The sequence below is a fragment of the Lucilia sericata genome, unplaced genomic scaffold (assembly GCF_015586225.1).
Source record: "Lucilia sericata isolate MDLA Ls3-8-SP2 unplaced genomic scaffold, ASM1558622v1 Contig000604F_arrow, whole genome shotgun sequence".
Lineage (NCBI taxonomy): Eukaryota > Metazoa > Arthropoda > Insecta > Diptera > Calliphoridae > Lucilia > Lucilia sericata.
Window position 1 is genome coordinate 184,717 of NW_023994611.1, and position 24,897 is coordinate 209,613.

At 31.5% G+C, this 24,897-nt stretch overlaps 2 protein-coding genes across 2 annotated transcripts; both read right to left on the minus strand.

Moving 5' to 3' along the window:
- Positions 1-22,106: 22,106 nt before the first annotated feature.
- Positions 22,107-23,138, minus strand: LOC119606602 (SWI/SNF chromatin-remodeling complex subunit SNF5-like). Its single transcript, XM_037960170.1, has one exon. The coding sequence runs from the start codon at positions 22,836-22,838 to the stop codon at positions 22,107-22,109; it is 732 nt and encodes a 243-aa protein (XP_037816098.1). The 5' UTR covers positions 22,839-23,138.
- LOC119606603 lies at positions 22,936-24,015 on the minus strand. The gene is made up of 2 exons (XM_037960171.1): positions 23,813-24,015; positions 22,936-23,743 (listed from the first exon to the last, which is right to left on the minus strand). Exons 1-2 carry the CDS (start codon positions 24,013-24,015, stop codon positions 22,936-22,938), a joined length of 1,011 nt encoding a protein of 336 aa, XP_037816099.1.
- Between the last annotated feature and the right edge of the window lie 882 nt (positions 24,016-24,897).

A 24,897-nucleotide genomic window follows, 5' to 3' on the forward strand; every position in this document is an offset into this window, starting at 1 on the left:
TTTATTAGAGGTATTTTATAGTACTTTTTTCAAATAGTACTTTCGAAATTTTCTATAATGTGCAAGCTAATGAATGAAACTAAAAATACCAGCTTCTTGCTGAATGCGAATTTAATCACGTAATATTGAACGTATAAAACTGAGACATTAAAAAATTTTTAATCAATTTTAATTTTCTATAAAAGTAAACAAAATTTTATATGTATTTAATTTAAGTTAGGGTAGCGAAGCACCCAGGGTATGCTAGTATTATATATAATTCAAAAAATATAATTTGATGAATGAAAAAGTACCAAAAGTCCCTTTCAGTAGATTCTCATTCACTAAGGTCCCAACATTTTAAATGTTATTATCAATATCTATGTTCAATATCGTAAAAATATCAAAAAGTACCATCGGAAAAACGAAAAAGTACAAAAATCTCTCTCAATAAATTCTCATTTAATAAGGAGTGTGTGTCATGTGTTCCGGTTAACTATTTGAAGAATGGAAAAGTACCAAAGAGTTTCCACTTACAGAATATTGTTCAGTCAATAATATCCTGTTCCTAGGTTGAATATTTTAGAAAATTCTAAAAGTACCATTAATGAGATAAAAAGTACTAAAAACTTCTCTCTTAAAGAATCTTATTCAATGAGGACCGTGTATGTTTAATAATCAATTGTTTTGAATTAATATTATAGAACATACAAAGAGTATTATTTGAAGAAAGAAAAAGTACCAAAAGTGGAATAAATTTTACCTTAGTGGAAAGTACTAATAAAAAAGTAAAATTTTTCCTCTTTTTGCTTAGAAATATATTTTTTCTAGAATTAAGTTTACAAAATGTTCCGTATTTAAATCTATATATCACAGATAAAACTCAAACGAATCAAATCTGCATTAATTTGTTCCAGAAAAATTGTGCTTTCAAAAAGTACCAAACAATTTACTCCAATTTGATGCCTTAGTACTCGAATTCCAAAATAATATACCAATAGCTTATTTTGTGTGAGTAAATAAACTACTTTTTCAAATTTTATAAAACTGGCTCAATGAGTTTGAATAAAATTAAATTTCCCGTTTTTTCCCTTTTTGGTACTTTTTTTTTCCCAGTGAAATAGCAAAAATTTTATTACATTAAATATTACAGAGTTAGTCCGTAATTTGATAGGAATACTTGAATAAATCGAAAAAGTTTTCTTAATGTGCTCAAAAAAGTACCCTAAATACAGTTTTCTCCCTTTTACACCCAAAAAGGGCTGAATTTTAAAAAAGTTCGAAACAGATGTCTTCTAATTTTTGGAGATATATTCAAAATATTTACAAAAATTGTATTTTGTTTATTAGTTAAAAAGTTTTAAAGGGCCAAAAAGGTACCAAAATCACCTTTGTTACACATTTTCACACCTTAAAAGTACGAATATCAAAAAAGTACCAGACATCCATCTGCTCATTTTAAGAGTAGATACAGGTGTATTTAAAATTTTTCTTGTATCACTAATATTAGGTAAGATAATTAAGAAAACCAGTTTTACCCTTTTTTTCCCTTTTTTACCCTTAAATGTACAAATTTCATGATTCTAGGTTCAGCCGTTTGGGCTGTGCGATGATGAATCAGTCAGTCGGTAACGCTACTCTTTTATATATATAGATTATTATTTTTGCTATTTTACTTTTTATATAAAGGCGCTTATGTACATAGATCCACACATACAAAATTTTTGGTATGTAAAACGAATAACGGTCAATAAGTTGAAGTCACGTAGTCAATCTATTAAAATATTTCTTTTTATTGTTTAAATATATAAACGACACATTCTTATAAGAAACAGAGACCGGTTCATTACAAAATTATTTTAAAGCGCATCTCTTCTTATTTTATAAATTAACTAGCTTTACCCAGTGTGCTTTGCTACCCTAAAAGCAGTATAAATAAAAAACCCACTTAACGATTCTGAAGATTCTAACTGCAATAGTTCTCTAGATTTACAATATGTTACATATTAGAGATGCCAAGCAAATTACTGAAAGTTCGCCAATTTCTATCTATCTATGAATAATATAATAGTTTCCAAGATATACGAAATTTTGTATTTAATTCATTTATGTAGTGCCAAGCCCCCAATTGAAAGCTCGCCCGTTATTCTCTAAATGTTCACTGAATGTCAGAGTTTTTTATGTAAAATTTTAAGATTCTAGCTCTAGTAGTTTCCAGATGTGCAATTATTCTATTTTATTCATGTGGGGACTTCAAGCTCCCCAGATGAAAGTCCGATATTTTTCCTCCAAATATTCAGATGATTATTGAAGTAATTTCTGCAAAATTTGAAGAATCTAGTTCTATTAGTTTCCCAGATAAACGAAATTTTATATTTAAGTCATATGGGAGTTGTCAAGTTCCCCATTGAAAGTCCGCCCGTTATACACTAATTGTTCAGATGAATGTCAAAGTTTTTCAAGTAAAATTTGAAGATTCTAGCTCTAATGGTTTCTAAGATATACGATTTTTTCTAATTAATTCATATGGGGGCTCCACGCCCCCCATATGAAAGTCCGCTCGTTTTCCCCCAAAATGTTCAGTTGAATATTAAAGTAATTTATGCAAAATTTGAAGAATCTAGTTCTATTAGTTTCCCAGATAAATGAATTTTTGTATTTAATTAATATGGGAAGTGCCAAGTCCCCCATTTAAAGTCCGCCAATTATTCCCTAAATGTTCACATTAATGTCAAAGTACTTCATGTAATATTTAAAGATTCTACATCTAATAGTTTCTCAGATATAAGAATTTTTCTATTAAATTCATGTGGGGGTTTCAAGCCCCCAAGATAAAAGCCCGCCCTTTTTCCTCCAAAATGTTCAGATGAATATTAAAGTAATTTGTGCAAAATTTGAAGAATATAGTTCTATTAGTTTCCCAGATAAACAAAATTTTGTATTTAATTAATATGGGAGGTACCAAGTCCCCCATTGAAAGTCCGACCGTTATACTCTAATTGTTCAGATGAATGTCAAAGTTCTTCAAGTAAAATTTGAAGATTCTAGCTCTAATAGTTTCTCAGATATACGAATTTTTCTATTTAATTCATATGGGGGCTCTAAGCCCCCGCAGATGGAAGTCCGATCTTTTTCATCCAAAATGTTCAGACAAATATTTAAGTTCTTAGTGCAAAAGTTGAAGAATTTAGTTCTATTAGTTTCCCAGATAAACAAATTTTTGCATTTAATTAATATGGGAGGTGCCGCTCCCTCATGGATAGTCCGCCAATTTATTTTCCAAAATGTTAACATGGATGTTAAAGTTATTTGTGCAAAATTTTAAGATTCTAACTGTAATAATTTCCAAGATAAACGAATTTTGTATTTAAATAATCATATTGACACTAAAGTTGCTCCGACAAAATTTGAGGACTCTAACTGTTTTATGATCTCAAATATAAGGATTTAATATTTTCTTAATATGGGCGTGGCTACTCGCCCACCTAGAATTTCAAAATAAAAAGTAGCCTATTACCTATTCCAGACATATAGGAATACGCTCCGAAAATTTGAAGGAAATCGGTTCAGCCGTTTAGTAGTCTATAACGTTCAAACATACAAACATATAAACATACAAACAAACACACATTCATTTTTATATATATAGAAGAAGAAGATAGATAAAAACAAACTGAATTAATTGCTGAAATAAATGGAAAGTGTTTATTAAATAATAAAAGAAGTTAGGCGCTGTTAAAATTTGTAATTATTTGCAGTAATAACAACCTTTTGATAAAACAGAAAACCCCAACAGCTGTTTTTGATTGTTGTGTGGTGAGTTTCTGTAAAAACGTAAACAAATGAAAAAAAAAAAACAAATTACTAGACACATTTATTTTGTGCTAAGAAAAATGTATGTATTTTAATAATGTTTTATAGCCAGTGCCAGTGTTCTTGGTGTACACCATCTACCCCAATAATAAATATGGTTGCTTTAGAATCAAACCTTTGTGCAATTCATTCTATATTCCAAGACTGATTGATAGAGTCACAGACAAAGAGTCAAAATGACAAAGGGTTGGATTTAACTTCTTGTTCCGTTCATGTGGGTCAACATTCGAGCCTCATCGTGTCAGTTCGCCAGATACCTCAATTGTGTATATTGCAGGGTCCTGTTACCCAACACAGCCTTTTTTAAATGGTCTCATAATAACACTTACATCTTTTCTTCTTCCTACGACTATGCAAGAATACAAATATGACATATTAATGCTTTAAGTGCAGACTATCAACCTAAAATCTTACCAGAGACCGGCGAACAATGTGATTCCCTATTAGTTCCGTCGCTTTCAAGATCGCAAAATCACTGATTGGAAGACACAAATCATCAGGGAGTAAAGGAACATTTTACACAGTTTGCAACACATCAAAATATTGGTCTAATATCCATAAAAGTATATGCTGGGATCTTATTACAGTCTAAGACGATCTAGCCAATATTTGCCAAAATAATTTTAGTTGAAGGAGTTTGTTATTGAAAATGGACAATATTGGTATACGATAAACTCATCAGGGAGTCAAGGAACTTTTTACTCCGTTTGTAATACGTCGAAACATTGGTCTAAAATCCATAAAAGTATAGACTGGGATCTTACTACCGTCTAAGACGATCTAGTAAATACCTATTTGCCGAAATATTTTTAGTTGATGGAGTTTGTTATTGAGAATGGACTATATCGGTATATAATTTGACTACCTTAATATAACGTCCCTTTCACCAAAAAATTTAATATCTAATAAAATGTTTCAAAATGCCCGTATAGTAACAAAATTCTACATAATTATAGGTGCCAAAATCGTTTTGGTCCCATATATTCAGAAAATAACCAAAGTCCATTACTTGATTAAAAATATTGCAATGAAATTTGACATAAACAAGTTTCATATAAATTAAAATTTTTCTTTGCCATTTTATGAGGATCAGGACATAATTGACCCTATTTCCATAAAAAGTCCCCTTCGGAAAATGACTAACACTCAGACCTTGCTTTAATATAACAGTATAGCGAAGAAAAACGACAAAAACAAGTTTTATAGGAACTAAAACTTTTTTGCCAAATATTATGAGGATCGATCCATATTTGACACTGCCCTCATATAAGGTTCCTCTCAGGAAATTATTTTACAAGATTTATCTCTTTCTGGGATGGTCCAAAATTTACCCTACACTCATATAAGTTCCCCTTCAAAAAAAGATATTAACTCCAATAATTGGAATAAAAATACCAATATAGCATAGAAATTCCACATAAAAAAGGAGTCAAACCCGTTTTTTTATTAATTCATCATTTACATTTTTGTTTTTTTTTTTTTTTTTGTCAAATTTTATGAGGATCGGTCCATAATATAACCTATCCCTGATATAAGGTCCACCTCGGGAAATGACTAACGCTCATAACTGGCTTAAAAAATGTATAACTATAAAATTCGACATCAACAAGTTTCATATGAAATAAAATCTATTTGTCCGTCCACAGTTGATCCTACCTAGAATCGCAAACAGATTATGCCATCCGATTTCTATATTTCTAACTTAAAGTTCTATATATGTTTTATCGTGCACAAGATCTTCCGATGGCACTTATATATCATTTGGTTTACATTATGGCCATAGTAAAATTTTTTTGTAAAAAAAGTTTGTTGTAGTACACACCCTAGAACGAAAAAATCCGGAAAAAATTTATGCCATCTAATTTGTATATTTCCAACTTAAAGTTCTATATAGGTTTTTATCGTGCACAATATCGTCCGATAGCAGTCATTTATCATTTTCTATATATGGCCATAGTAACATTTTTTAATGTTTTTATTAAAAGGCATTCTGTAACGATATAATCCCAAATATATTTGTATTTTATCAGATTTGTTCCTTTGAATTTATATACATATTTTAATTGTTCAAAAGTAATTTTTTTAATGTAAATCATGAAAATTAACTTTTTTGAATTTTTTCCACATGTATAATGAAAACATATTTGTAAACGAAAATAACTCACCACACCAAAAAAAATTTTATTTTGATAAAACAGCTGTTACGGCTTGTTTTATTTTTCGTCGGGTTTTTTTCTTTATGTGCGTCAAAAAATAGTCGAAAAGTTGAAAAAAAGTCCAACAAGTTAGAGTGATATATTTGCCTCTGCCGAATCTTAAATACCCTCCACCTTAAACTGGTTTCATAAATTATCAAATTTTATGGATTGATTTAAATTTACCTTAATATTTTAGACTTACTTTCATTACACCTTACAATATGCAATTAAAAACAAAACTACCACTTAACAGACTTACTAAATTTAACCTATGTTCTGTATTTAAAATAATTTCTATGTGTGAGAAAAATGTATGGTAATAGTTATAGTTATAAAACTTTATAATTTTGTACGGGAGGTACAATAGATTTTCAACGTTGTTGATCCTACGAAAAAAAATAAAAAACATGCTTTTAAATTTTTATTGTTGAACCGAATTTCGACACTTAATTTGATTTAAAAAAAAAATTTAATTATTTATGACAAACAAAAATAAATCGACCAGGAATCGAACCTGCATGCTCAGTTTGTTAATTCTCCCTTCCATCCACTACACCACTTCACTATTTTGTCCTTCGTTAACTAAAATTTTTCATACACTGAAAATAATCCATGGTCAACTTTATGAAAAAAAATTTCGTAACTTCGATTTTCGTAATATTTACAAACATTTCGTGTATAATACGAAATATTATTTAATAAAACCTTTTTCTATTTTTACGAAAGTACGAAAACCTTTCGTAATATTTTTTCTTAAATTTTATCGAAATTAAACATAATGATATTAATTATATTATCATTAAATAAAACTACAACATTTTTATAAAATTTAAGAAAAAGTATAATATTATTCACGAATTATTTTCATAAAAAAATTAAAAATTCGTGTGGAGAATAATTTTGAACCAAAATTAGAAAAATTATTTTAAAATGAACAAAAAAGTTTGTATAAATTAATATTTCGTAAATTTTACCATATTTATTCAAAATTAACTTTTTTCAATTTATGTAAATTAATTATTCCAAGATTATTTTGCATTATACTAAAATATTTCGTAAAATGTCGTATATATTACGAAAGAATTTCTCTCTCTAATTGGACCGCTAATAGGTCTAACCCCAAAAGGAACAATTGGCTATATAAGATCTTGATCGGATGCAACATCTCTTTTTACGCCCACTTTTTGTAAAACTATTATTACACCAATTTTGCAATCACAATATGCAAAAACTACTAAACCGATTAACCTGAAATTTCGCATACCGATAGGTATAAGCTTGGAAAGAACTATAGGCTATATATAAGAACTTGATCCGATGCCACGCCCCTTTCTACGCCCACTTTTTATAAAACTATCCTTATCTATATCTTATCCTATAATTATATGAAAGAGAAAGTCTGTTTGTTACGCTTTCACGGACAAACTACTGAACCGATTTACATGAAATTTAGAACACTAATAGTTCTAGTAGAACAATAGGCTATATAAAATAATGATTTGACGTCACGATTCTTCTTATGCTCACTTTTTTCTATATAATTGTTATACAAAATTTTCATTCGAGACTTACAGAAAACTACTGAACCGATAGGTCTGATCTCAAGATCAGGATCGGACGACACGCCCCTTTTTACACCAACTTTTTGTAAAACAATTATTAAACCAAATTTACGTTCAGGCATACACTAAACTACTGATCCGATTTTCATGAAATCTGTTATAGTGAATGTTGTGGAATGAACAGTACGACACATTACATCTTCAAAACCTATAATATATAATAATAAATATATATGAAACTCTCTTTTTACTCTTTCACTACATAACTAATAAACTTATTTACATAAAATTTGTCATTTAATAGGTCTAACCTCAGAGGTTAACAAGTTAGAGTGCTATATTCGGCTATGACGAATCTTAAATACCCTCCACCAGCAAGCTACTTTTTATTAAAACCCATTTAACTATCTACTTTTTAGATAACTTGACTTCATATAGGACCAATTACGGGCCTCTCCAGAAAAATTTCGTAGAGTGATTCATATGTATGTACACAAAACATATTTGTGTCGAATTTTATCAAGATAGGTTTATTTAACAATGATTTATGTGAGTTTAAATGATTTTCGGAAGAGAGCCTTATATGGGAGTAGGCTTGCCAGACGTACTGTTTTCAGCAGTACGCGTACTTCTTTTTAGTAATTCTACTTTTAACTGCATAACCCCTAAAGAAGTACGCAAATGTACTTCTTTTTAGTATTTGTACTTCTTTTTGTACTTCTTTTTTGAATTTTACCATAATTTTATAGATGTAATCATGACCATATACAAATATTTTATAGAATCGCTATTTAAGGACTTCAGAGATACATAGTTTGAAAGTGGATTTACTAAGCTCAGAAAGGCAAATTCGACTATAAGAAGTTTCGATGCATTTGTCATGCATAAAATAGTGCGTTTATTCAAAATGCTTTAAAGTTGATAAATTTTGATTAAGATATCACTGTAATGAAAGTTTTTAATGAATTTTCGACATAAAAAAAGACTGCAAATGTGAAGGACATGTTTGAATGTTAAAATGGTCCATAATGCTCCGTCGTGTAGGTACCTATTCGATAGCTTTATCCAGTCCCGCTGTGGAACGATTTTAAAAAAACTATACTGCCATTCTTATTTTTCGCAGCAGGGTGGCTAATTTTTCGAAAATTATGTATTTCAGGATGTTTGACGAATGACAAATTTGAATAACAGAGTAAAAGTTTTATATAAGTTTTTTTGTGAAAAATCATAGCAACCCATGTCAATATAGAGTTTTTAGAACAATTTAATGTAATTTTTTTGAAAATAAACAATTGTACTTTTTTTATTCAATTGTACTGCTTTTTTATCTACGATGTACGTTTTTTGTTGATTTCAAATCTGGCAAGTCTATATGGGAGCTATGACCAATAATGGTCCGATACGGGGAAAAATTGTTAGAATGATTTATACGTATACAAAACACATTCAAGTTGAAATTTATACCGATAGCTTTATTTATCAATGAAACATATGCGTTTAAATGATTTTCGGATGTGGACCTTATATGGGAGCTATGACCAATTATAGACTTATCCGAAAAAAAGTTCGTAGAGTGATTCATATATAGACGAAACATATATGTGTCGAATTTTATCAAGATACCTTTATTTGACAATAAAATATGTGCGTTTAAGTGATTTCCGGAAGTGGGCCTTATATGGGAGCTATGACAAATAATGGACCGATCCGAAAAGAAATTTGGTATAATGATTTGTATGTACATAAAACATATTCAGTTCGAATTTTATCACAAAAGCTTTATTTGTCAATGAAATATGTGTGTTTAGGTGATTTTTGGAAGTGGACCTTACATGGGAGCTATGACCAATTGTGGACCGACTGAGATATATGTTGGTAGTATGATTTCTATTTATATTATATTTGTATGTACAAAATTTTGTGTTAATACCGATATATTTGATGGAGTTATTAACGATAAACTTATATTCGGGTATATACACCTTTGAACATACTTGATACCTGGCACAAAAAAATAATGTGTGACAAAATTTATCGAAATATCATTGGTAGTTTCTGAGAAAACTACTTAAGAATTGGGAAAAAACTTTATTTTTTTTCGAGGTAGTCTGAAATTTTAACTTTTTACGTCGTGAACCGGTTTTACTGATTTTTAATACCAAACTGGACCGGATAATAAGGAATGTTTTGGGTGAATTTCGTGAATTTTTATTGCTTCGTTTTAACGTGAGCTTGTTTTACACAGACAGACGGACATAGCTAAATCGAGAATTTCATAAGGATCAAGAATATATATACTTTGTTGGGTCTCAGATGAATGGTTCTTGGTGTTACACACGGAATGACAAAGTTATATATACCATCTATCACCACTTATGGTGGTGGAGGGTATAAAAAACTCTATATAATATCGAATGGATGATACACACATTTTTATGTTCACTTTTTGAATAACTGCTATAACACCAAATTTCTAGGCAAAATAAAAAAAACATGAACCGATTTTCAAGAAATTTGGCAACATACAGTGTTTGAGGAAGAGAATGTTTAATACACCAAATCCGAATAAATACACCTATAGCACTAATTTCGGGCCTGTTGTGATCTTAATGAAATGCAATGACCTTTTTCCGTCCACTTTTTGTTACATTTATAATGCTTAAGATCATGATATATAATTCTCATAGTATATGAGAATTATTATTTAGTTAAATTTTTAATCAAAAATTTATTTTTATATGAACACTCTAAAATGTTTGTAGATCCTTAACTAACTTTACGATTAGGTAAAATAAAAATCTGTATTCAATTTAATTTATTATCAAAAATCGATTTTCATCTAAAGCGTTTTCCACCTGAAAACTGTGTTTAGGGGCAAATATGGACCAAGCCTGATAAAATTTTGTGAATATATTTATATTTACACAATATTTTATTGTGCTTAATTTCATCGCTATATTTGTGTTTATAAGTTAATTTTGGACATTCAAGTAATTTTCTGAAGGGGACTTTGTATGGGAGCTAGGGTCAAATGAGGCCCGATCTCTATGAAATTTGGCAAGGTCATCAAAGGTACATTTAACATAATTATGAGCTCAGAAGCCTTTTTCGAGGGGTTCTGTTGTATGGGGGCTAGGTGAAATAATGGACCTCCTTGGGCCGTAAAAGGAGTGTGTGCCAAATTTCATTCAATTATCTTGAAAATTGCGACCTGTACCTTGCGCACATGGTTTACATGAACAGCCAGCCAACCAGCCAGACGGACGGACAGACGGACATAGCTTAATCGACTCAGAAAACGATTCTAAGCCGATTGGTATACTAAGTTGGGTATAGGATGAATATTTTTGTATGTTACAAACATCAGCACAAACCCAACATACCCTCCCCACTAAAGTGGTGTAGGGTATAACTACTGAACAAAAACCGCTTCTAAAATAGGGAAAATAATATATTCATATTACACTTTCACTTAAATTAGAATTTTAAATCGGCTGTGGTTCCTTCCTTTAACACCTGACCAATTATGAGTCTATACGAAAAAAAATTTCGTAGAGTGACTTATATAAAGACAAAACATATTTGTGTCCAATTTTATCAAGATTGCTTTATTTGACAATCAAATATGTGCTTTTAAGTGATTTTCGGAAGTGGGCCTTATATGGGAGCTATGACCAATAATGTACCGATCCGTAAAAAAATTGGTAAAATGATTTGAATATACACAAAACTTATTCTTGTCGAATTTTATCCCAATAGCTTTAGAATTCAATGAAATATATGCGTTTAAGTGATTTTTGGAAGTGGACCTTATATGGGAGCTATGACCAATTATGGGCCTATCCGAAAAAAATTTAGTAGAGTAATTCATATTTAGACAAAATATATTTATGTCGAATATTATCACGATAGCTTTATTTGACAATGAAATATGTGTTTTTAAGATATTTTCGGAAGTGGGCCTTATATGGGAGCTATGACCAATAATGTACCGATCCGTAAAAAAATTGGTAAAATGATTTGAATATACACAAAACTTATTCTTGTCGAATTTTATCCCAATAGCTTTAGAATTCAATGAAATATATGCGTTTAAGTGATTTTTGGAAGTGGACCTTATATGGGAGCTATGACCAATTATGGGACTATCCGAAAAAAATTTATTTTTATTTATTTTCATATTTAGTCTAAACATATTTGTGCCGAATTTTATGAAGATAGCTTTATTTGACAATGAAATATGAGCTTTTAAATGATTTTCGGAAGTGGGCCTTATATGGGAGCTATGACCAATTATGGACCGATTCGGAAAAAATTTCGTAGAGTGATTTATATGTTAAATTTTATCTTGATAGCTTTATTTATCAGTGAAATATTCGCGTTTGAGTGATTTTCGAAAGAGGGCCTTATATGGGAGCTATGACCAATTGTGGACTGATACTAATCTACGTTGGTAGTATGATTTTTGTTGATATTTTATTTATATGTGCAAAATTTTGAGTTGATACCAATATATTTGAGGAAGTTATTCACGATAAATCCATTTCCGGAAATATGTACCTTTGTATGGGGGCTACGGGAAATTTTGGATCGATTGTTTTGATTTTCAACATAATTGATCCCTGGGTAAAAAAAATAATGTGTGACAAAATTCATCGAATTATCTTTTGTAGTTTCAGAGAAAATGACTTAAGAATTACAAAAAAAAATTTTCGAGGTAGTCTGAAATTTTTACTCATAACTTTTAACGTTGTGAACCGATTTTGCTGATTTTCGATACCAAACTGCTTAGGATAATAACAAATATTTTTTGGTGAATTTGGTTTATTTCTTTTGCTTAGTTTTAACGTGAGCGTGTTTTAGGCAGACAGACAGACAGACGGACATAGCTAAATCGACTCAGAATTTCATAAGGATCAAGAATATATATATTTGTTGGGTCTCAGATGAATATTTCTAAGTGTTACACACGGAATGTTAAACTTATCACCACTGATGGTGGTGGAGGGTATAAAAACCATGAAGATATGTATTTGAGTACTCATTAGAGTGTCCCGAAAGACAGCACTTTTGCAAATCTTATATAGGTAGACCTCTCAAACGATGCATAGAAAGCATTGTTCATATAAAATTTGGATAAATTGATCTTTCGATATCTTTTTCTACTTTTAGAAAGTTATCCACCAAAACTTCTGCACAACTTTTTTTGTATGTAGCGCCGCATTTTTTCTAAGCTTTTTAAATTAAATAATAATTTTGAATAACTCCAGCACACATTTTCCATTTACCATTTAAAAATTCCGAAATTTTTTTTTAATTAGAGGAATACGTGGATATTTTAATAAGTAAAATTATTTGGGTATCTGCTTTGTACATCTAACGATATTTGACCTTTATTTGTTCGGATTTAATAAGTGGTGTCAAAATTCAGTCAAAACTTTAGTGTGGATGCATAAAAGCTAATGAATAAAAATAATATGTTTAAACATACTTTTGTATAAATGGATGCATTTTTGAGAAACAATGATGATACAAAAACGGTGGTTTTACTCTTTAATGAACTACTCAAAATTGTTTGTCAAATTTAAAGTTGTTTTGTTTTCTCTGTCAAGATTCAAGTGTTCTTCATATTTTTAGAACAGAAAAAAACTTAATTTTGTTATTTTTAAAGGAATTTGAACTCTTCCAAATTTTTCATAATTTTGTGCAGAATGTTTCATAATCGTTTCAGAGTTTCTTCAATTGCCTGCACTTTTTCAAATAGAAAATCGCTTGAAATTTTGTACGGTTAATGGTACGTATTTTTATAGTCAATAAAACGCCCCGAAGCCTTTTGTTTCTATACACCAGGGGCACTACAATTCAAAGTACAGTGTGACCGAATTTAAACTGAACAGTTCTTTAAATCAACTGCACATGGGAAAAATAAAACAACTAATTTCAAAGTGTCCTTAGTTCCTTACCAGTGATTGAGAATGCTGAATTCAGTATAATTTCTCCAAAAAAGTTTCCTAATTAAAGCTAATTTTCAAATTAAATTTTTAAGGGACATTTTTGTCCAGAAACTGACTTTAAGTATTAAACAAAATACAGACAAATATAATAATTATTTTATCGTTATAAGCTAAATTTTGACATCTATTAAAAAAATATAGTCAGTACATACAGAATAATATTCTCTTTATTTTAGAAGAAACCCGGGCAAAGCCGGGTACGCGCGGCTAGTATATATATATAAAACAGACTGTTTGTTTGTTTGTTACGCTTTCACGGCAAAACTACTGAACCGATTTACATGAAATTTGGACCGCTAATAGGTCTAACCCCAAAAGGAACAATAGGCTATATAAGATCTTGATCGGATGCCACGCCCCTTTTTACGCCCACTTTTTGTAAAGCTATTATTACACCAATTTTGCAATCACAATATGCAAAAACTGCTAAACCGATTAACCTGAAATTTTGCATAGCGATATGTATAAGCTTGGAAAGAACTATAGGCTATATATAAGAACTTGATCCGATGTCACGCCTCTTTCTACGCCCATTTTTTATAAAACTATCCTTACCTATATCTTTAATTATATGAAAGAGAAAGTCTGTTTGTTACGCTTTCACGGACAAACTACTGAACCGATTTACATGAAATTTAGAACACTAATAGTTCTAGTAGAACAATAGGCTATATAAAATAATGATTTGACGTCACGATTCTTCTTATGCTCACTTTTTTCTATATAATTGTTATACAAAATTTTCATTCGAGACTTACAAAAAACTACTGAACCGATAGGTCTTCTCTCAAGATCAGGATCGGACGCCACTCCCCTTTTTACACCAACTTTTTGTAAAACAATTATTAAACAAAATTTACGCTCAGGCATACACACCGATTTTCATGAAATCTGTTATAATGAATGTTGTGGAATGAACAGTACGACACATTACATCTTCAAAACCTATAATATACACTGCTCGCCACTTGAATAGGACATATATAATTTTTTTTTTTTCAAAGCTAATATTTTTGGATCAGGAATTTCTGCAAACTTGTTTTACCCCTCATTGTAATATTTTTTGTTCTGAATAAAATGTGATACGAATGGTTGTCATATCTGTAATATTTGATTTTATATAATTTTTTTATAAATTAACCGAAAAAAGCTACTGTTAAAAATTCGCCACTTGAATAGAACATCCCCCGAAAAAGTGATTTTATAGCAACTTTTGTAATTAAAACTTATTGATTTAGATTATTTACAACGAAATAAATTAAACTAAGCTATTTTAGTAATGTGTTGAACCTCTTTGGTTGACTAACACTTCACAAATCCTGTTTGGAAGTGATTCATATAGCTTGACCATGTAATTCAGTTGTACTGAGCTCCAGACTTCTTTAATTGCATAGATTAGTTCAGTAATTGTTGAATAGTGTTTTCCAGACTCATAAACTTTTCGGGCAACCCATTCCCACAAGTTTTCTGTAACGTTTAAGTCTGGTGAATATGTAGGCCACCTCAACAATTCAACATTTTGGAACTCTATATAAGATTTTACGATCCGGGTAGTGTGGATCGGGGCGTTATCTTGTTGCAGGATCCAAATATAAATATATTTACAAAATTTTATCGGACTTGGTCCATATTTGCCCCTAGCCCCCTATAAAGCCTCTTTCAGAAATTAGTTTTTCATCCATAAATTACTTAAATGTATCGGAACAAGGTAATAGAGGATAAATGCTTTATTATGAAAAATAAATCACATTTAATATTCATAACTGGTGTAGGGTATCATATGGTCGGTCACGTCCGACTATTCTTTCTTACTTGTTTTTAAATAAAAAATGGGAAAATTTCCGTACAATGGAAGTATTCAGGGAGATATATAAGGCATCAAACACAAATATCGCGATGAAATTCAGCACAGTAAAATATTATGTACATATAAATATATTCACAAAATTTTATCAGGCTTGGTCCATATTTGCCCCTATCCCCCATATAAAGCCTCTTTCAGAAATTAGTTTTTCATCCATAAATTACTTAAATGTATTGGAACAAGGTAATAGAAGATAAATGCTTTATTATGAAAAATAAATCACATTTAATATTCATAACTGGTGTAGGGTATCATATGGTCGGTCACGTCCGACTATTTTTTCTTACTTGTTTTTAAATAAAAAATGGGAAAATTTCCGTACAATGGAAGTATTCAGGGAGATATATAAGGCATCAAACACAAATATCGCGATGAAATTCAGCACAGTAAAATATTATGTACATATAAATATATTCACAAAATTTTATCAGGCTTGGTCCATATTTGCCCCTAGCCCCCATATAAAGCCTCTTTCAGAAAATTAGTTTGAAAATTAGGTGAGAATGAACCTAGAGCGGAGGAAAAAAGGAGGTAGTTCAATTAAATATATAGGAGTTGTTTCTTTGGAAATGTTTTTTATACCCTACACCACTTTAGTGGGAAGGGTATATTGGGTTTGTGCTGATGTTTGTAACATACAAAAATATTCGTCCTATACCCACCTTAAAGTATACCAATCGGCTTAGAATCGTTTTCTGAGTCGATTAAGCGCAAGGTACAGGTCGCAATTTTCAAGATAATTGGATGAGGACGAAGTCTATTGAAAATGGTTAAAATCGGTCCATTATTTCACCTAGCCCCTATAAAACTGAACCCCCCGAAAAGGGCTTCTGAGCTCATAATTATGTTAAATATACCTGTATATTGATAAAAAGCGGCACAACTAAGTTTATACACAAGCCTTGATGACCTTGCCAAATTTCATAGAGATCGGGCCTCATTTGACCCTAGCTCCCAAACAATGTCCCCTTCAGAAAATTACTTGAATGTCCTAAATTAACTTATAAACACAAATATCACGATGAAATTCAGCACAATAAAATATTATGTAAATATAAATATATTCACAAAATTTTATCGGGCTTGGTCCATATTTGCCCATAGCTCGCTCCCATATAAAGCCTCTTTCAGAAAATTAGTTTTTCATCCATAAATTGCTTAAATATATCGGAACAATTACTTAAATGTCCAAAATTAACTTATAAACACAAATATCGCGATGAAATTCAGCACGGTAAAATATTATGTACATATAAATATATTCACAAAATTTTATTAGGCTTGGTCCATATTTGCCCCTATCCCCCATATAAAGCCTCTTTCAGAAATTAGTTTTTCATCCATAAATTACTTAAATGTATCGGAACAAGGTAATAGAAGATAAATGCTTTATTATGAAAAATAAATCACATTTAATATTCATAACTGGTGTAGGGTATCATATGGTCGGTCACGTCCGACTATTCTTTCTTACTTGTTTTTAAATAAAAAATGGGAAAATTTCCGTACAATGGAAGTATTCAGGGAGATATATAAGGCATCAAACACAAATATCGCGATGAAATTCAGCACAGTAAAATATTATGTACATATAAATATATTCACAAAATTTTATCAGGCTTGGTCCATATTTGCCCCTAGCCCCCATATAAAGCCTCTTTCAGAAAATTAGTTTTTCATCCATAAATTACTTAAATGTATCGGAACAAGGTAATAGAAGATAAATGCTTTATTATGAAAAATAAATCACATTTAATATTCATAACTGGTGTAGGGTATCATATGGTCGGTCACGTCCGACTATACTTTCTTACTTGTTTTTAAATAAAAAATGGGAGAATTTCCGTACAATGGAAGTATTCAGGGAGATATAAGGCATCAAACACATCTTTAGAGAAAAAGAAGGAGAATTTTTGGTTTTGTTTTGCACGAGAAAAGAAGATTCGTGACGGTTGAACAACACGGGACGGAATGCCGATAGAAATTAAAATTTGAAAAGACTGTTTTATTTTTATAAATAAAAAGAAAAATAAATTTGTGAAGAAATAACAAATTTAGTAAAAATTCTAAAAAAACATTTATTTTGTGAACAAAAAAAAAAAATCAAAGAAAATACGTTGAAATAATAATAATAATAATAAGCGGCAGTAAAATCCAGACTTTAAAATTCAAAAGAATAAAATACAATATTATACATATATCAAGAGACTGTGTGCTGTACAATTGAATAAAGCAAAGATAGCAAAGAATGAGATTTATTAACGCTTAGATATGTGTATGTATAAATCGGAAACATAGCGTTGTAAATGAGTAATTTATTTATATAAACTAATGTCGCCAAAATTCGCCTGAAATATTAATGATAATAATTGATAGAAAGAAAAACTATGAACTGATATTGATGCGATCAAAAAAATAATATAAAATCCCATATCAACAATAATAATACACTGGTAGAGAAAAGTAACCAGGAGATCCGTCCCAGAAGAAGGAGAAGTTACCCTGGAGAAAAAGATCCGTAAATAATTAGATTTTAAGTTATCAAAGTTTTAATGTATATTGTATGTTAGTTAAGACCTAGTTGTAAGTAAAAATCACAATATTGTTTTTACATACATAACCTAGGGAATTTTTATTCAGAATAGGTCTAATAACTTTGGTATACTGGAATAAAATCTATAAGAATTTGAATCACTTTTGCAGAAAAATGTAAATGTATGTATAATTATTTGTGCATAATTATACATTTGGTTATGAGTGATGTAGTTATTTCATACATTACTTGACAGTGAGTGATTGTTATCAACAATATTAATTAATTTTTTCAATAGGATTTGTAACCAATTGTCTTGATCGTGTGTAAACAAATTCCAACTCTTATTTTGGAGATTTGTTGCTTTTGTTTTTACATGTAAATATATGTATAATTATTTGTGCATAATTATACATTTGGTTATGAGTGATGTAGTTATTTCATACATTACTTGACAGTGAGTGATTGTTATCAACAATATTAATTAATTTTTTCAATAGGATTTGTAACCAATTGTCTTGATCGTGTGTAAACAAATTCCAACTCTTATTTTGGAGATTTGTTGCTTTTGTTTTTACTTTGTTAAGAAATTAACAAAGTTGTTCAATAACAGAATTGAACTATGCACACAAATAAAATAGAGAATTTTATTTCTACTTACGTGTTGGTTGGTGGGAATTGAAACACTTTTTTTTTTTTGTTTTTTCAAATAATTGAAGCACCGGGAGTGCGTTTTTTTATTATTTTTTTTGAATTTAAAAACACCACTATGACCGGGAGTCGTTCTTGTTTTTAAATAAATTCAGAAATTAGTTTTTCATCCATAAATTACTTAAATGTATTGGAACAAGGTAATAGAAGATAAATGCTTTATTATGAAAAATAAATCACATTTAATATTCATAACTGGTGTAGGGTATCATATGGTCGGTCACGTCCGACTATTTTTTCTTACTTGTTTTTAAATAAAAAATGGGAAAATTTCCGTACAATGGAAGTATTCAGGGAGATATATAAGGCATCAAACACAAATATCGCGATGAAATTCAGCACAGTAAAATATTATGTACATATAAATATATTCACAAAATTTTATCAGGCTTGGTCCATATTTGCCCCTAGCCCCCATATAAAGCCTCTTTCAGAAAATTAGTTTGAAAATTAGGTGAGAATGAACATAGAGCGGAGGAAAAAGGAGGTAGTTCAATTAAATATATAGGAGTTGTTTCTTTGAAAATGTTTTTTATACCCTACACCACTTTAGTGGGAAGGGTATATTGGGTTTGTGCTGATGTTTGTAACATACAAAAATATTCGTCCTATACCCACCTTAAAGTATACCAATCGGCTTAGAATCGTTTTCTGAGTCGATTAAGCGCAAGGTGCAGGTCGCAATTTTCAAGATAATTGGATGAGGACGAAGTCTATTGAAAATGGTTAAAATCGGTCCATTATTTCACCTAGCCCCTATAAAACTGAACCCCCCGAAAAGGGCTTCTGAGCTCATAATTATGTTAAATATACCTGTATATTGATAAAAAGCGGCACAACTAAGTTTATACACAAGCCTTGATGACCTTGCCAAATTTCATAGAGATCGGGCCTCATTTGACCCTAGCTCCCAAACAATGTCCCCTTCAGAAAATTACTTGAATGTCCTAAATTAACTTATAAACACAAATATCACGATGAAATTCAGCACAATAAAATATTATGTAAATATAAATATATTCACAAAATTTTATCGGGCTTGGTCCATATTTGCCCATAGCTCGCTCCCATATAAAGCCTCTTTCAGAAAATTAGTTTTTCATCCATAAATTGCTTAAATATATCGGAACAATTACTTAAATGTCCAAAATTAACTTATAAACACAAATATCGCGATGAAATTCAGCACGGTAAAATATTATGTACATATAAATATATTCACAAAATTTTATTAGGCTTGGTCCATATTTGCCCCTATCCCCCATATAAAGCCTCTTTCAGAAATTAGTTTTTCATCCATAAATTACTTAAATGTATCGGAACAAGGTAATAGAAGATAAATGCTTTATTATGAAAAATAAATCACATTTAATATTCATAACTGGTGTAGGGTATCATATGGTCGGTCACGTCCGACTATTCTTTCTTACTTGTTTTTAAATAAAAAATGGGAAAATTTCCGTACAATGGAAGTATTCAGGGAGATATATAAGGCATCAAACACAAATATCGCGATGAAATTCAGCACAGTAAAATATTATGTACATATAAATATATTCACAAAATTTTATCAGGCTTGGTCCATATTTGCCCCTAGCCCCCATATAAAGCCTCTTTCAGAAAATTAGTTTTTCATCCATAAATTACTTAAATGTATCGGAACAAGGTAATAGAAGATAAATGCTTTATTATGAAAAATAAATCACATTTAATATTCATAACTGGTGTAGGGTATCATATGGTCGGTCACGTCCGACTATACTTTCTTACTTGTTTTTAAATAAAAAATGGGAGAATTTCCGTACAATGGAAGTATTCAGGGAGATATATAAGGCATCTTTAGAGAAAAAGAAGGAGAATTTTTGGTTTTGTTTTGCACGAGAAAAGAAGATTCGTGACGGTTGAACAACACGGGACGGAATGCCGATAGAAATTAAAATTTGAAAAGACTGTTTTATTTTTATAAATAAAAAGAAAAATAAATTTGTGAAGAAATAACAAATTTAGTAAAAATTCTAAAAAAACATTTATTTTGTGAACAAAAAAAAAAAAATCAAAGAAAATACGTTGAAATAATAATAATAATAATAAGCGGCAGTAAAATCCAGACTTTAAAATTCAAAAGAATAAAATACAATATTATACATATATCAAGAGACTGTGTGCTGTACAATTGAATAAAGCAAAGATAGCAAAGAATGAGATTTATTAACGCTTAGATATGTGTATGTATAAATCGGAAACATAGCGTTGTAAATGAGTAATTTATTTATATAAACTAATGTCGCCAAAATTCGCCTGAAATATTAATGATAATAATTGATAGAAAGAAAAACTATGAACTGATATTGATGCGATCAAAAAAATAATATAAAATCCCATATCAACAATAATAATACACTGGTAGAGAAAAGTAACCAGGAGATCCGTCCCAGAAGAAGGAGAAGTTACCCTGGAGAAAAAGATCCGTAAATAATTAGATTTTAAGTTATCAAAGTTTTAATGTATATTGTATGTTAGTTAAGACCTAGTTGTAAGTAAAAATCACAATATTGTTTTTACATACATAACCTAGGGAATTTTTATTCAGAATAGGTCTAATAACTTTGGTATACTGGAATAAAATCTATAAGAATTTGAATCACTTTTGCAGAAAAATGTAAATGTATGTATAATTATTTGTGCATAATTATACATTTGGTTATGAGTGATGTAGTTATTTCATACATTACTTGACAGTGAGTGATTGTTATCAACAATATTAATTAATTTTTTCAATAGGATTTGTAACCAATTGTCTTGATCGTGTGTAAACAAATTCCAACTCTTATTTTGGAGATTTGTTGCTTTTGTTTTTACATGTAAATATATGTATAATTATTTGTGCATAATTATACATTTGGTTATGAGTGATGTAGTTATTTCATACATTACTTGACAGTGAGTGATTGTTATCAACAATATTAATTAATTTTTTCAATAGGATTTGTAACCAATTGTCTTGATCGTGTGTAAACAAATTCCAACTCTTATTTTGGAGATTTGTTGCTTTTGTTTTTACTTTGTTAAGAAATTAACAAAGTTGTTCAATAACAGAATTGAACTATGCACACAAATAAAATAGAGAATTTTATTTCTACTTACGTGTTGGTTGGTGGGAATTGAAACACTTTTTTTTTTTTGTTTTTTCAAATAATTGAAGCACCGGGAGTGCGTTTTTTTATTATTTTTTTTGAATTTAAAAACACCACTATGACCGGGAGTCGTTCGGTTTTGTTTTTTAATAAAAATTAGCCGATCTTCTTCGGCGCCAAGCCCGGCTTGCTCGTAACACTTCCTAAAACATTGCCTTTAGGAAGTGTTTGGAGACCTTCAGTCAAGGTCGGTAAGGCCGTCGTCGAAGTCGATAAGATCGTCATGGAGATCGATCAAATCGTCTTCAACGCGGCCTAACCGGACTTCGACATGCCGGCCTCCTTGCACTGGTGCAATTGTGGACCCTGTCAGCTGGCTGAGGGCTGAAACAATTTGATTGACCAGCCCCTGGGTTGAGGCTGGCGCTGCCGCAGGCTGAGGAACGGCTATGGCTTGTGGTTGAAGTTGTTGGCGCTGTCGTTGTTGGGGTCGGGGCAGTTGCTGTTGGCGACGTTGTGGCTGCCGCTGAGATTGTTGCTGTAGTTGTTGTCGTTGCCGTTGTTGTCGTTGTTGCTGCTGTAGCTGTTGTTGTTGCTGTTGGATAACCTGCTGCTGTTGTTGTAGGCGTTGACGGAGGCGTTGACGCTGTTGAGCTCTCTGTTGAGGAGGGTTGGGGAGGCTTCTGCGAGCGCGCTGGCGTAGCTGTTGTGGTTGTCCTTGCCTTGGCCCCTGAGCAGCAGTCCTTGGGTGCAGCAATGTGTGGTGCAAATCGCAACATATTTGGCATGCACCCATTGAGATACAGCTACCTATCAGATGAGTCCGCGAGAAGCAATTGGAGCAATACTTATGGGTTCTCACCACATAAATTCGTTGCTCCAATGTCAACTTACGGAACATCTTGCAATATCTCAATGGGTGATATGCAAAACACACAACGCACAACTCTGGGTTTTGGGCTGGATCCATTCTGGAATGAGATTAAAATACAAAGAACAGAGGCAGATTAAGGTCGAAAAAAATAGCTTTGGACACATAGACACGACATTGTATGGACAAGAACAAACTAATCTACAGACTTTTCACATAACGGGAGCATGCATAATTTTACTATTGGTCGGGTCACGACGCCACTAGATGTTCTAACATCAGCGACTCTTACGCGCTTATCCCGACCAACGTGTACGGCTTCTATTCTGCCTAACCTCCAGTCGCATGGAGGAAGAAGCTCATCCTTGATGATAACGAAATCACCAGTCTGTAGATCCCGTCGTGGATTCTGCCATTTGTACCTCTTGTGTAGCTCCTGAAGGTAGTCATTTTTCCATCGTTGACCAAATTTATGATGGAGTGCTTTCAGTCGTTCCCAGCGATTCAATAACGACAAATTGTCAGGCGGTATTTCTGGCGCGAATACCAAAGGTGCACCGCGCAGAAAATGACTCGGAGTAAGGGCCTGCAGGTCATCTGGGTCTTCTGACATCGGTGATATTGGTCGTGAATTTAGAACACTTTCTATTCGCGCAAGCAGAGTAGAGAACTCTTCAAAATTAAATTTATGTGCGCCTGCAATTTTCCTGAAGTGGATTTTGAAGCTTTTAACGCCAGCTTCCCATAAACCTCCCATATGCGGGGCGCTAGGTGGAATGAACTTCCACTCAAGTCCATTAATTGCATATTTATCTGTTATATCCTTGGAGGATTGTTTAAGAAATAACGAATACTCCTTTAGCAATGACTTACTAGCGCCTATGAAATTTGTACCATTGTCCGACATAACTGATTTTGGCAATCCTCGCCTAGCTATAAATCGTGCAAAAGCAGCTAGAAATGCTTCTGATGTTAAACTAGAGCAAGCTTCTAAATGAATGGCTCTTGTAGCAAAACATACAAAGATACATGCGTAACCTTTCATATATGGTGAATTTCGCAAATTGCCAGACTTGATCTGAAATGGACCAGCAAAGTCGACACCCGTATGTGAGAACGGTAATGAGAGAGTGGATCTCTCTTTTGGCAGTGCAGCCATTATTTGCGATTTCACTTGTTGTTTGTAACGAACACAGGTTAGACAATGATGAACGCATTTCTTGACTGTTCTTTTTAAACCAGGAATATAGAACTGGCTTCTTACTGCGCTCATCATAAGGGTTATGTCAGCATGGACTAGAGTTTTGTGGACAAACTCCAGAAAAATTTTGCAAAATTGAGAAGAGTTAAGGATAATTATGGGAAATCGCTCATCGTACGTAAGCGGGGCATTAGCTAATCTACCATTAACCCGCATAAGACCTTGAGCGTCGAGAAATGGATTTAGAGTAAGCAGAGAGCTTTTCCTTGAAATATGCTTAGAATCCGAAAGATTCTTTAAATATTCAGAATAATGAAACTTCTGCGTTAGTCTAATATATACAATTTTTGCGTTATTAAGCTCTTCGTGAGAGAGCGTTAAACTTTCAAACTTAGTTTTCTGTAATCTTTTATTAGTAGAACGTATGAACCTATAAATATATGCTATTACGGCGAGGGCTCGCCGATATGAAGAAAATCTTTGTATTATATTGAGTTCATCTGTAACGGAACAGTGAACTTCAACTTTCCTTTGTTCCATAAGAGCTATGGCAGGTGGGTTAGATTTAGGCCAATTGTCTTGGGAGTCAAGTAGCCACATTGGTCCATACCACCATAAAGGATTTTCTTTAAGATCTTGTGGTTTACAACCTCGTGTTCCAAGATCTGCTGGATTTTCATGGGTTAAAACGTGGTTCCACTTAGCATTACCAACATTTTCAATGATTTGAGATGTTCTATTGCCAACATATGTTTTCCAAACTGATGGATGCTTTTGTAACCATGCTAATACTATAGTGGAATCTGACCACAGGAAAAGTTGATCACTTTTAAATGAATTGTTAGTTAGAGTTTGTTTAATTAGTTTCGAGAGCAGTAATGTCCCACATAACTCTAACCGAGGAAGACTTACACGTTGCAACGGCGCAACTTTGCTTTTCGCTACTAGCAGATTAGA